The sequence below is a fragment of the Diceros bicornis genome, chromosome 5 (genome assembly GCF_020826845.1).
Source record: "Diceros bicornis minor isolate mBicDic1 chromosome 5, mDicBic1.mat.cur, whole genome shotgun sequence".
NCBI classification, from domain to species: Eukaryota; Metazoa; Chordata; class Mammalia; order Perissodactyla; family Rhinocerotidae; genus Diceros; species Diceros bicornis.
The window spans coordinates 39464154-39478277 of record NC_080744.1 but is presented as its reverse complement, the minus strand read 5'-3'; the positions used below and the strand labels follow the sequence as shown (position 1 = coordinate 39478277).

The window sequence follows — 14124 nt, the reverse complement described above, 5'->3', positions numbered from 1 at the left end:
CATGGTCTCCTGGGGTGGGCTGAGCAGGCCCTGGCCCTGATGGCTACTTCCAGGCTCAGGTTCTCACCTTTGAGGTCTTGCTGTCATCGAGGTACCAGAATTTGATGTGCCGGTTGCCTGCAGTGACAAAGTAGCTGCAATCTTCAGAGAAGGACACTGCTGTCACCCTACTGGACACCTTATTGGAGGCCACCACAATGTTTTTCTGGAGGGAAAACCAAAGGAAGAATCACGGTCTGCCCCTTAGGGCTAAGAAAAAAGAGGCTTTGAGGATGGCGGAGGGTTAGATAGGATTTGTACTTGAAAAAATGTTTCTTTCCAGGATTTTCTGGTCAGAAAAAGAGGGGAGAGAGGAGAATCCCTTTCTAGAGGAGTTGAAGAAATTCATTTCCTCTGGAGGTCCTCAAAGGCATAAAGCTAGCCTCTTTCTACCAATATGCTTGGCTACACAGTTGCTCTTGTTTTTTTTCTGTTGAGGAGGATTCGCCCTGAGCTGTGCCAATCTTCCACTATTTTGTATGTGGGTCACCGCCACTGCATGGCTGCCAACAAGTGATGTAGGTCTGCACCCAGGAACCAAACCCAGGCCGCCAAAGCGGAGCGCACCAAACTTAACCACTAGGCCACAGGGCCAGCTCCCACAGTTGCTCTTTTCTGCTTCAGATCATCTTCTAAAATGAAACTGAGATCAGCATGGTGGAGTGAAGGGGCTCAGGTCAGCAACTTCCTGGCTCCCCAACTGGCCCTTGGACCCCCATGAGGCTTCCAGGCCAGCCCACCCAGCCCACTCACCTTCCAGGCCCAGACGTTGACAATCATGTCATGCTGGTAGCCCACAGAGACAATGTACTTGGCACTAGGGGAGAAAGCCACACAAGCCACACCATACTTATGCTCCTGCAGCTCTGCGACCTGGCTATGTTCAGCCACATCCCAAACCCGTACGGCAGGCATGTGCCCACTCTGCAGGGAGGCAAGAACCAGAAGTGAGGGCCAGAGGCATACAGCCTCCCCAGCCTTTCAGAGAGGGGACCCCCACCCCCACAGCTACTGGATACAATCTCTCTAATGACCCCCCCACCGGCCAAGAGTCAGGAGCAGAGTGCTATACAGGGCAAAGGCACAGAGGAAACATGATAAACACCTCAGGACCACAAGGATTATCAGGGAGAAAATGGCCCCAGGTTTTGTTCACTATCTCTAGGTGAGGGTCTGTACCTCTGTGTTTGTTCAAAGCTCCTTGAGTGATTCTGATGGGCAGCCAGGGTTGAGAACCACTACCTACTACTCATGTCTACTTCTGCCCCACAAATTGCCTCCCTGTAAGAGACTGAGAAGGTAGAGGTATTCCTCATGGGCCCAGCAGGGGGCCTCCGGGGATAAGGAATATGTTAAGGCAGTGGTTTACAAAATCCTTTCAAACCAGCAGAATCAGCACGTTCTGGGAATTTGTTAGAAATGCAAATTTTGGGGTCTGATTTCCAGATCTATAAAATCAGAAACTCTGGGGGTAGGCCCAGCAATGCGCACTTTAACAAGCCCTCCAGGTGATTCTGATACACACTAATGCTTAAAAACCACTGTTTTAAGGTACAGCAAAAACCAGAATTTGGCATCTGTTCAGGAAGCCAGAGCAGCAGCAGCCTCACTAGGCCTAGGACTGTAGCTCTCTGCTGAGGCCAGGCCACCCTCCCCCTTCAGAGTACTGCAGCCCCCTTTCCTCACTCACCTCTCCTGTGACCAAGTACTTGCCATCAGGGGAGAAGGCAAGGGCAGTTATGGTTTTCCTGCAAGAGATGAGGCAGGCTCAGAGGGGCATGGGCAGCCTGGCCTAAGCCTGGCTCCCTCACAGTCCCCTCAAAAGGCAAGACCCACGGACATCAATGGCACATTTGGCATTTCCCTATCTGGCCCTGGGACTCAACCAGGTCGCAGCCCCCAAAGCCATAGAGACCCCAGACAGTGCCCTTCTCACAGCCCCCAGGAGGAGGAGGTGGCCCTGACCCGTTTACCTGGAACTGTTGAGGATGTGGTGCTGTTTGTGTTTCCGGGGATTGAACAGCACAACCACGCACCTGGGGAGATGAGTGAAACAACAGATTTAGCACCAAACCACAGCTCCCACAGGAGCTCCCAGGCCACCTGGGAATTCTGGTCCCCCAGCAGAGGGAGCTAGGTGGAGCAAGCTCAGAGGGGCTCCACGTGCCACGGAGGGCAACTGGCTGCTTTCTCCTGGCAATCTGCTCTTCTTGCTTCCATTCCCCACCCACAAGGGCCTATCTCTATAGCCCCAGGAGGGTGAAAGGGCTCCCTGCAAGCCTGCACCCCCAGGTCCCTAAGCACCAGCACCATCTCTGGTCACATCCATAAAGGGTAGCAGGGACACAGGCCTCCCCACAGGGGAGGTCCCTTACACATAGCCCAGGAAGGGTGCAGGAGGGAAGAACACACACGATTTGGGCAAAGCAGGCCACAAGTGTGCAGCCAGTTCACAGGCTTGGAGCCACATGTGTGTCAAGCATTTGTGTTAAAGGAGGGGTGAGGCCTCTCACGTGTGCACCCATATGTGTCCTTGGCAGGAGCTGGTCCCCCACACCCTCTAAGCATCAGATGAAGAAGGGAGTGGGAGGCATGCGGCCAGAACTGCAGGGAGGCTCATTAAGACTAGGGGGAGGGGCACAGAAAACCCGAGAAGGCCTGGGGAAGCCTGTTGAGTGCCTTGGAGCTCCTGGGCACAGCCCTGAGAATCCCTGGCCCCAAGAAGCCTGAGAAGGGCCCTCTAGACTGCCAAAAGGCAATCAGGAACTGCCTGCCATGAAGAGAAGGGCTGAGAGCACACTCTCCATCCAGGTGGCAAGGCTGGATGGGATCAGGTTCAGACTCACTGTCCAAAGGCAGCTCCAGAGAGGAGGCCAGGTGGTAGGAGTCAAAGCAAGAAGCCAGAAGCCACAGCCAGGCAGTGTTCCCCCTAGGCTCCTTGTCTGTCAGCAGGCCTGGGCGCATTGCCTCTTCTGCCTCACCACTTAATCAGCACTGTAACTAGCTGACAGGAGCAAGCATACAGCCTGCTGCACCAGGTAAGAGGACGGAGAGAGAATGAGCAGAGGGCTACCTTCCCCAGACCAGCCTTGTTTAGTGGGAAACCCACTGCTTGCTAGAAATTTGAAGCAAAGGCAGGTACAAGCTGCTAGTGAGTGCTTAGCATCTTAGGCTCAATAGACCACTTCAATATGCAAATTCCACAGGTAATCACTGGGGATGCTGGGATCTCTGAGGTACACCAGATATGCCTAGAACCGCCAGGGTGACCAACAGCCTTGGAATTCCTGAGTTACATCACCTTCTCCTCTAATCCCCTCCCCTAAATCCTTCCTCATTGTCCTCTTTCTCCTTCTCTCCCCATCTCCTAACTTTCCTTGTTCCCCTTTCCTCATTCCTTTCTCTTTATACCATCTTCCAGTCTCCTGCTTCCCTTCCAGAATGCCATGTCAGGAGAGTTTTTAAAAATATAACAAAAATCAGATGGCTTTGGAAACTCTGTGTCCCATCACTCTCCCTCTCCCCTCCCAAAACGCACACACACATCCATGCACACTTGCCCAGCTTGTCTTAAGGGCAGTCCAGGATACAGGGGGTCTAATTCCTCCAAAAGAGATAGACTCATAGAAACTTAGAGATGGAAAGAAGGATGGAAGGAATTAAATGCACTGTGCTAGATGACTTTAAAGATTACCTGGTCCAACCCTCCAAAATTTTGAGATAAGGAAACCTAGGCTCAGGAACCTAGGCTCCGATAAAGAGCAGAGCCAGGACTCACAGGTCTTCTGACTTCCAGTGCTCTTTACATCAAATATGTGCACACCTCTGATCTGATCATGTCCCCCTTGCTGAAAATCCCAGGGGAGCTTCTAAGACCAAACTCCTTTGAGTGTCTTTGAAGGCCCCCGGTGGTATGACCCATGCCCACCCTCCAGCCTCACCCTGGAACATGCTCCAACCACATTCTTTCACCTCTTTTAACTTAACTTAGGTTCTTCCCACTACAGGGTCTTTGAAGGAGCCATTTCCCTCGTCTAGAATATTCTTCCCTCCCTTTTCCAACTAGTTAACCTTTAGTCCTCTTTCAGATCTCAGGTCAAACAGCCTCAGTATATGCTCTTTAACACACTTGTATCAATCTCTTGTAACATTTATCACAATTGCAATTTAACATTTATTTTTTATTATCTCACCCATTAGACTGTGTATTCCGTGAGGGTGGGAACTGGATTTGTTTTTGCTTGCTGCTCTGTCTCCTGTGACTTGCAGAGTCTGGCCCATTGCAGATGTTCAAGAACCATTTATTGAATGGATGAATGCCTCCCTTGGTCGACAAGCTTGGTCCTGGTGGGGCATCAGTAGGCCCCAGCTCTCCTCCCTACTCCACGCCCCACCTATCTTCTATGGAAAGGGGGAGCGAGGACCTGTGAATCCTCAGAGGCAGTGTGGGGCAGTGGGGACATTGTGGGCTTTGGAGTCAGAGACCAGGGTTTGAGTCCTTGTTCTGCCATGTACAGCTTTGTGACCCTAGGTAAGTCACAAGCCTGTTTCCTTATCTGTAAAAAAGGAGACACTCAGATCTAGATCATAGGACTTCTGTGAAGATTAAATGATCTTTTTCTGACACATAGTAGGAGCCAAACAAATGGCAAATTTTATTATTCCTACTCCTGGAGCATGGAAAGAAAGCTGAAAGGTGGCTCCTGGCAGTGGGGAACGAGTTGCCAAGGGATTGTGTCAGGTTTTTCCTTTGGAAAAATGGAGGGGAGTCCTGTTAGGATCTGAGTAATGGTAAAAACTTGAAAGGAGGTTTTATTTTTTGTTCTGGAAAGGCAGCCAAGAAAGGAAAGCTGGGTTAAGTTTGGAGAAAGAAAAATATCTATATCTTCATTCACTTAGGAGATGATAAGCTTGGAAGGTAGCAAGGAAGGGGAAATGCTGAGGGAGAAACTACCTCAAGTGTCTAGCACAGCAGCACAGAAAAGTATGGAAAGATAATGGAAGTGACATTTCCTGGCTAAGCCGAAAAGCACCACACAAGAGTTTCAATGAACCCTGAACATGAAGGCTTCCACTTCCTGTAGTGACTGGTCTATTGCTCTTCACCCAGTGGGGCAATAAGAGGGTGGGTTTATCAAGCACTTTGTAGCAGGCACTCTGCTAAGCACCTTAGATGTGTGGTCTTAGCTAATCCTTACAATAATCTTGTGATGCTGGTACAATTATTCCCACTTTAAGATGCAAAAACGAGTTCAGAGCAGTGAAGTCATTTGCTCAAAAGCCACTCAGCTAAAGCAAAATAGAGTCAGCATTCCAACAGGAGTGCTCTAAGAAAAGCAGAGTGGAGTGAGTAGGGGAAAGAAGAGAAAATTGAAGTTGAAGAGAGACTTGAAACACAGGAAGCATACTGACCTAATGCATACGGTGCTAGGGCAGGAGCCTCTGAAAAGAAAGAAGACTGGGGCACTTTGAGGGAAAAAGGATTTAGGCTACAGGATTTTTGGAAATCAGAACAAGATGCATGAAAATTAGAGCAGTTATAGTTCAAAGTTCATGGATTTAGATATTTAGATTTTAATACTTCATTTAGTGTGTGAAAAACAATACCCCCAGGCTTGCCACCATCAAGAAGAGCCCAGCAAGTTTTTGTGCAAACTGATGTTTTCTGAATCTTCTCACTATCTGTGCTGACCTGATGAGGAGGCCCTCTGCAGGCTCATCTCTCTAGCAATGACTTCTAGTCTGAGTGGTTACAGGCTACCTAGCTTTCTGATCAGCTACAGATAAACCATGGCAAAGGGCTTCAGCTGAGAGCTGATCTGACATGAACTGACTCGATGCATATTCCAGCCAGCCACATTCCAAATCCAGAAAAAGTAAGTGATGAGGGCTCTACTGTAAGCTTCTGAGTTTTCCTTTAAACCCATCATCCCAAAGCAGCATTGTGACCTTTCAAGGGCAGTGCATCAGACTGCTTAAAACACTTTCCAAGTCATTGCACCCAAATTCTGAGTCCTGCTGGGCCACAATATCTTCTGTTTCCTCCTTCCCCTAGGTTTGACTTTATGGTGGTAAGACGAGATAGAGCAGCGTGTGTGTAAAAATACAATGTAGACAGAAAGATGACTGGCTGTGAGCCAACCTCTCCCTTCTCTAACACCCCCCCAACACACCCCCAGTATAGCTGGGAAAATTCTCAGGTGTAGCATGGAAGAGTAAAGCAAAGGAGGGAAACACACACACACACACAGAGGTAGGCCCTTAAGCGGAAATTTTTACTTCTAATTATTCAAATTTAGAAACCTTACAACAGAGACAGAGGAAGAAAGAGACCAACCCACGGTCACAGCTCCACTTGTGGGACAATAATGCAGATGTTAACATGAGGGCAAAACTTGGCAAAGACATCCAAGGTTCCTCCTGTGCCCAGCTTGTTGAGGTCCTCCCAAGAGAAGAGAGCTCATAGCTGCTGATGTGGGAGCCTCCTCAGTCTTCCCTCACCTTTGAGCAAGCCCCTCAGTCTGCTAGGGAGTGGAGGGTGGGGCGCAGTTTGCATCAATTTTTGGCCCTCTGCCTCCACATCCCTTGATCCTGCCCAGTACAGCAGGCAGTCATCTTCACATGCCCCTGCAGCAGTGCTGGCTGAAATCCTCAATGACAAGGGCAGGGCTAGCCCAACCGGCTGAGTCCCATAATTCAGAACCCCAGGGTACAGGTGCAGGGAGACGGTGAGGTCTCAGTCCCTCGGGACCTCTGCCCGGGGGTCACATGGTGGAACACCGGTACCATGTGCTGGGCCCATCGCCCAGGAACTTCTCTGAACAAGGAAGGGCCAAGCCCTCAACAGCCTTTTTCCCTGGACAAGTCCAAGCTTGCTGCCACCACAAAGAGCCCAGCACTCCCACAGGATCCACCTCCTACCACTCTCCATCTTCCAGAAAGCAGAAACAAATTAACTCTGGGATGAGCAACGAATACAGCAGCACATACAGGGAGCAGAGACCCCGCATCTTAGAATTTCTTCTTCAGACCAGGTAAAATCAGAAGGGGACTCACAGAGGCATGCCAAAGGTCCTTCAAGCCTTGCTCAAATGTTCACCCTCTAGCCCTGTTTAACATTACAACCCCACATTCTTATTCCCTTTCACTGCTTATTGCTTATACTTTTTCCAAAGCACACACCAACTTGTAATATTCTATGTAATTTACTTTTTTTGATGGGGGGATCTGTCTTCATTACTAGACTCCCAGCTCTGGGAAGGCAGTATTTCTGTCTGTTTTGTCTACTGTTACATCCCCAGGGCCTAGAAGATAGGCACTTAATAACTATTTGTGAATGAGTAAATAAATCTTTAAGTCACTAGCTACCAGATCTCAAAGCCCTGACTGCCAAGGAACCTCGTGAGTAGCAGGCTCTAGGGCAGGTCCATGGTTCTCCCCTACCTTAGACTTTTAGGACTCACTGACGCTCGAGGGCAGTGTGATGATGGAAAGAACAGAAAACTGGGGTCAAGCAGACCTGTTTACTACCATATTGTGTAACCCTGGGCACATTTCTTAACTTCTCTGAACCTCCGTTTCTTCATCGGTAAAATAGGAATAATAATACCTACCTCACAGAACTGTTGAGAGAACTGAAGAAGCTAACATACAAAGTCACCAGCATGGCGCTCCTAGCCATCTTCTTGAAGTGTACTCTGGTGCACCAATAACAAGTAAAGGACTATCCAAAGGGTCAGCAGTTGCAACAGAAACCCCAACTACGATATCCCATACAGGATTTGCTGGATACTAGTGACTCATTAGGGTCCTCATTCAGGAGTGGAATTACGAACTCTCTCTCCTTAGATTCACTCCCAATGGAGAAATCTTATAGCTTTCATTATTCTAAGAGATAATGAGTCTAGGATGTTTCCTAGGGCATGCTTGGTTGTGGTCCTCTTTAGAGACCTAGAATCCAGTGCCTTCCAAATAAGTAACCCTCTTAGGCCAGGCCATGAGACTGGAATCTCCGTTTCTGGGATGCTTCACAAACCCCTGCTCAAAGGCATGAGAAAAGACTTGGTAGTAATAGCCCAGTGAATAACATAGCCATGGTGCAGAGCTAACAGTATGCTTCTCTCTGCTCAGAGAGACTCTAAACACATTCCCTTCTGGGACAAGAGGTGGATCTCTGTGAGCTGCAAGACTTATAGGCGGATCAAAATGGCAGTGTCTGAGCCACCTTCCTCTCACTCGCCATGGTCTAGCCACCACGCCTGGCCTCTGTTTAGCTCCTCAAACAAGTGAACTGATTCCTCCTTTGTTTGGGACCTTTGCACTTGAGGTTTCCTCCACCTGGAAGACTTTGGTGTCAGATCTTCACGTGTTGATTCCTCTTTGTCGTTCAGACATCAGCTCAAATGTGACCTTCCACTGAGTCCTGACCACCCAATCTTAAAGTCACTCCACCCCCATCCCATTCCCAGTTATTCACTTACTCTCCCTTCCATCACCTGGGTTTATTTTCTTCAGAACACTTATCACTCTCTGGTATTATCTTGTTCTCTTATTTGCTTACATGCTTACTGTCTGTTTGCCCCACAAAAGCAGTGACCCCATCTGTCTTATTCACTGTTGTGCATCCTGTGCCTGGAACAGTGTCTGGCCCAGAGCAGGTTTTCATCAAGTATCTGCTGAACAAATGAATGGATGTATTGATGAATAGACCGTTCTGGGAAGCACTAAGGGCCCTCAGTTTCAGGTGTGAGATCTGCAGGGAAACCAGGAGAAAAGGCACTGAGGGGACTGACACTTGAGAGTGCCCCTGCATAGGCTTCACATCCAACAGGGCACCAAGTCCAAGCATCCTCTTCTCCCCGGTCTAGCCAGTCTCTCCACTGCCCCACACACTCCCTGGCAAACCCCCACATAGGGCTTGCCACAGAGAGTAAGAACGCAGCTCTGTGCTCCTTCAGCTCAGAAGTCACTAGAACACAGTTCAGGAGATTTTGTGGGTTCACGCCCGGTCCAATGCTTTGGAGCTGGGGATCTCAGCATCAATTCCAATGTGAGCTGAATAAACGGAGGGCCTTCTCAGGAGAGCTGGGTTTCCCCTCCTCCATCCTACTTAAAGCAACCAAGAGGTCTCTTCTTGGCTGCTGGGTAGGGCAGTCACCTTTCCAGGACACTACCCACTCTAGTAGCTGCTCTGCCCAGAGCATTCACCCAGGCCAGGCCCTGTGCTCTGGCACTGGGGGTCAAGAGAAACCCACTCTCAGAAAAAAGTGTCTTCACAGTGGCAACAGGGGCTGTGCTAGCCTCTAAAGCCCCTGAACCCTCTACCAAGCCAGCTAGAAAAGGGGCCCAAGTCAATTATGGGTGTTAAACTAAACTGAGTCCCTCAAAGAGGCTACCTATCTGGGGACCAGCCTGGCCGCCTAGAGCAGAGGGGCTTAAAGTGTGACAGGTGAGGGGTGCGCTTCCTGTGGGGAAAACAACAGCAAAGGGCAAACTCTGAAGAAGAGATGCAGGAGCCACTAAAACTGAGGGTTCTCTGTCCAGAGACTTCAATCCACCTCTGCCTGACACACACATCTCCCTCCACCGCACCCTCCCGGAGTCGTTTCATTTCCTTTCAGAAAACCTTGTTTTGGTTTGATATTTGCCTCTAGGCCTCTGGGAGAATTTTCTGAGCTTTGTTTCTCTTCTTGTTTCTAGGATACCTGAGCTGCTCCTAGAGCAACAAGCCCAGTAGGAACAAGAGAGTGGGGGGAGGGGGTGGGGTGAGGATCACCAGATAGAAAGAGGAGGAAGAGAGGCAGGGAGGGACAGAGCCTGCTTGGCTCACACAAATTTTGGGGACCCCCAGATACCCCAGAGGCACATTAGGGAGCTCTAAAACAGAGCAAAAGTAAAACACCCAGAAAATGGCCATTTGCAAAGAGAGAACTTAAAGTTCTAGGAAATCAAAAGGTCAGAGAGTAGATCAGGGCACTGCCCAGGGCTGGCCCAAGGCAAGCACACTGAGGAAGCCTACTAGAGGTCACAGCAGGGAAGCTTCCACACACCACCTGGAAGGATAACACCTCCCAGGCACATGCACCAGGCTAGGACCTGCCCATAAACAGAAGCATACACCCTTAAAGGCACCAGGCCTGGGGTGAGGTGGGGGAGCAGAGCTCCACACTCCCAAGGACAAGGACATAGGACTCAGCACGTTTGGAGAAGCAGCCCAGGCCTTTCCTGCCCATCCCACACTCAGCCCCAGCTCCACCTCCAACAAGAAGGAACCTGGCTTTCCCAGGCAAAGGCAGGATCTAGTGGAATTCCCCTGAGGCAGGCTGCACAGGGTAGCCAGCAACAGAGGTCATTCATCAACTTGCTTTTGGAGGAGAAGGATGCCAGCTCAGCCTCTGCAGAGTAAAGCCAGTGAAGCTCCCACAATGTCCCTACCACAGACATCACTGCCAGAGGGCCACACAGGAGAGAGACTGACCCAGAAACCCAGGGGCAGAAGTCTCCCTGGCATAGACTGAGATGCCCATAAATTGGGCTCTTCTCATTCAAATGGCAGGTAGACAGCTGAGGAGGAAAGCAGCTTTTAAAAATAAGCAGGAAGTCTGGTATCCCCCAACTGGTGCAATTTTAGGAGTAAGAGCTCTGCAGTCAGACTACTCGGGTTGACATCCCAATACAGACAGATACTCACTAACTGTGTGACCTTGAGCAGACTGCTTAACCTCTTTGAATCTTAGTTTCCTCCTCTAAAATATGGGATGATAATAGTACCAACATCACAGGGTTGCTCTGAGTATTAAATAAAATAATTCCTGTAAAGTGCTTAACAAAGTGCCTAGCACAGAATAAAGTCTTGATAAAGGTAGCATTTTTAAAGGGATGACAAAACTAAGAGAATCACATATCTGGTACAAAAACTGTCTATAAGAGCTGCTGTGGAAATCACATTGGGGAACTCAGCATTCCCAAGATGATGGTGGGGGAAGAGGGGTGGAGCTGTGGCCTTTCATTTTCGCATTCCTGTGCCCAGTAGCATGGAACAGAGGTTGACAGAGAGAACCAGAAGCAAGAGGGGCCTCAAGGCTCCAAAAGAAACACTTCAGCAAAAGCCTAAAAACACTATGGTTGGGAGTTTCTCATCTGTAGGAGCAGAGTAAAAAGGCAGCAAGAGAAAGAAGACCAGCCTCAGAACACTACCTTTCTTTCACAGACTGACACCTCCCAAAGTGACTAGAGCAGACAAATGCTCAGAGCAGCATTTTTCATAATAGTCAAAAAGTGGAAAGAACCCAAATGCCCAGCAACTGATGAATACATAAAATGTGGTATATCCATACAACGGAATGTTATTTGGCCATGAAAAGAAATGAAGTACTGATACCTACCACGACATGTATGAACCTTGCAAACATTATGCTCAGTGAAAAAAGCCAGTCACAAAAGGCCAAATATTGTATGATTCCATCTATATGAAATGTCCAGAACAGACAATCTACAGAGACAGAAAGTAGATTAGTGGTTGCCTAGGTCTAGGGGTCTTGGGGGGAAAGGGAGAACGACTGCTAATGGGTATGGGATTTCCTTTTGGGAAACTGAAAATGTTCTAAAATTGATTGTGGTGATGGTTGCACAACTGTGGATACACAAAAAGACTGAATTGTACATTTTAAATGGGTGAATTGTGTGATATGTGAATTTCATCTCAATAAAGCTGTTTTTAAAAATGACTAGAAAGCAGATACTGAAGATAGTGTTGGGAGCTATGCATAATATAACGTGTGACTCTGTATGTGTGGGTGTGGGTGGACAGCCAAAAAGCAGAACAGGATGGCAACAAGGACAACACCCAACAAAGAGCCTTTACCTGGCCCTGTAGTTCCTTTATAAAAAACGGCACCAAAACATTAACCTGGATGTATCTCCAAGAAGATACCAGACAACTCCTGCCCACCCCAACTGGTTTAGCATGGCTATAAAGTCCCATGCAATAAGACTTCTTCCAAGGCACTTACCCCGCTGGGTAGGCAACTAAACCCGATCGGGGGTCACAGGCAAGTCCTCTGCCTCCAGACACTGTTATTCCAAGCACCTTCTCCAAGGTCACCTGTTAAAGCAAGACAGAGAAGTGACATGTTAGGGACAGAGTGAGGCTGGGAAAGAGGTGCTGAAGGTACCAGAGACCATCCAGCAGTGCTGACTACTTTTCTGATGACCCTATCTTCAGGAGAATGGGTCCTGACCTTCTCCTGTCAGACATTCTTGACTTGCCTAGGTTTTGTTCTGGTCCCAGGCCCCTTGATTACAAAGGAAAAAGCCAGTGTGCATCGTCAGCTTTTAACAGGGCTCAATCTGCTGGGACTATGGGAAAGAAAATGAAGTGGTTAAAGCTCAGCTCACGGCCACAGAGGCACAAGCACTCCCCCAATCCAAGAAGGCTCTGTTTACAAGAGAAAGCCTTGGGTCCCCAGACTGGCCTCCTGGGTGTATGAGACTCAGGAGGTCACTGATCTTCATGCCTTAGCAGGCATGAAAGGAAGGCCACGCTGATTTACCGAGAGCCACAAGAATGTTAGGTATCATTTAGGTGACTCATAATATCCCTGATCTTTGCATTCCGTCACGTTCTCCCGCTCCATCAGAGGACTCCACCCACCCAAATGTCTGCCAGTTCATATAGACTACAAGCCTAGGAGGCAAAAAACATGGCTTAATGCTGTGTTTTGCAAAGCACAGATGCTCAGGGTACTCTAATTATCATTATTAAGCCACAACTCCCACAGAGATGAAAGAGAAACATGTATGAAGTGCTCAGAGATTCTGAGAGGACATGGCCACAAGAGACATTCCCCATCACTTTCATCATCACTATTGTTACCCTACACTGTCTGCAGCCCCCAGGGCGCACAGTGGACTAACCTCAAATTAGTTCACTGGTCTTTCTGCGAGATGGTCCCATGTGAGATTCAGACTGCCCTGTAACCTCTTGCTTGTCAATCCACCTCACCCTCTGCTACAGAACGTCTTGCTCGTCACTCCAGGTCCAGTCTCTGCTAGTACTGTCTGGACTGCCTGCACTGGCCCTCCTCAGGCATGTCCTTGGTCTTTGTTGGCTCAGAGAGAGGGGCTTCTGAGTGCAGAATGGCCACATAAACAGGCGAGACTGTTCTCTGCTAAGAGAGTTTCAGAGGCCCTAGGAGGGCGATGTGAACCACAAACACTTCAGGGGTTTATATCCATGGCAGGGTGATCTATTCCTAGTTCAGTCCAGTTTCTAGAGAGGAGAAGCCCAGAATCAATTAGGGTAATTTTAGGATCACTCCTTCTCTCTTATTGTTCCAACTGGAGAACTCACAGTGCTCCCAGAGGGCCTATTTAAATTCTGATCTCCAGGGCTGGCGTAGCGGTTAAGTGTGCAAGCTCCCTGCTGGCGGCCTGGGTTCGGATCTGGGCGCACACCAACGCACCACTTGTCAGGCCGTGCTGTGGCGGCGTCCCACATAAAGTGGAGGAAGATCAGCACGGATGTTAGCGCAGGGCCAGTCTTCCTCAGCAAAAAGAGGAGGATTGGCATGGATGTTAGCTCAGGGCTGATCTTCCTCACAACAAAAAAAATTAATTAATTAATTAACTCTGATCTCCAAAGACCATTTGAATTAGGCTGGAAAGGAATGCCCTGTGGTGGCCAAAGGCCAAAACAAGTCTCCTGGGACGTTATGGTTAAAACCTACCCCTGAGAAAGGTCCCCAAGAGTCTTCTGTGCTTCTTGGGGATGTGGACCAGGAATCCCAACACGTGTCTACTCACTGATAGAGGCAGTTTAGTTCCAGGGTACCATACCAACCCACAGCCACCTGGCAAGCACTAAACTTGCCAGTTACTCTTGGGCCTATCTGAGGCACTAAACCTAGTGTGGGATAAACTAACTTGAGCCTACTCTATACATTCTTGATAGTTCACCCTAACTTATGCTCCTTCTACACTTTCCTCAGCTTACTGACCCCCTGGCACTCAGTCACTTTTCTGAAAGCCTGAGCACTGGGCACTGACTGGAGAGTACAAAATAACCCCGGGGAAGTCCGGGGGATA

The 14124-nt window shown here is 48.9% G+C and overlaps 1 protein-coding gene across 2 annotated transcripts in view; it reads right to left on the bottom strand.

The window, feature by feature from the left end:
• MAPKBP1 (mitogen-activated protein kinase binding protein 1) overlaps positions 1–14124 on the bottom strand; it is a 58726-nt gene that overhangs the window by 15165 nt on the left and 29437 nt on the right. For both annotated transcript variants that reach the window (XM_058541315.1, XM_058541316.1), the window contains 5 exons: positions 12051–12142; positions 2013–2075; positions 1730–1787; positions 793–963; positions 68–205 (listed from right to left, as the gene is read on the bottom strand). In XM_058541315.1, the coding sequence (XP_058397298.1) occupies positions 68–205; positions 793–963; positions 1730–1787; positions 2013–2075; positions 12051–12142 (522 nt within the window). The remainder of the gene's footprint in view (positions 1–67; positions 206–792; positions 964–1729; positions 1788–2012; positions 2076–12050; positions 12143–14124) is intronic.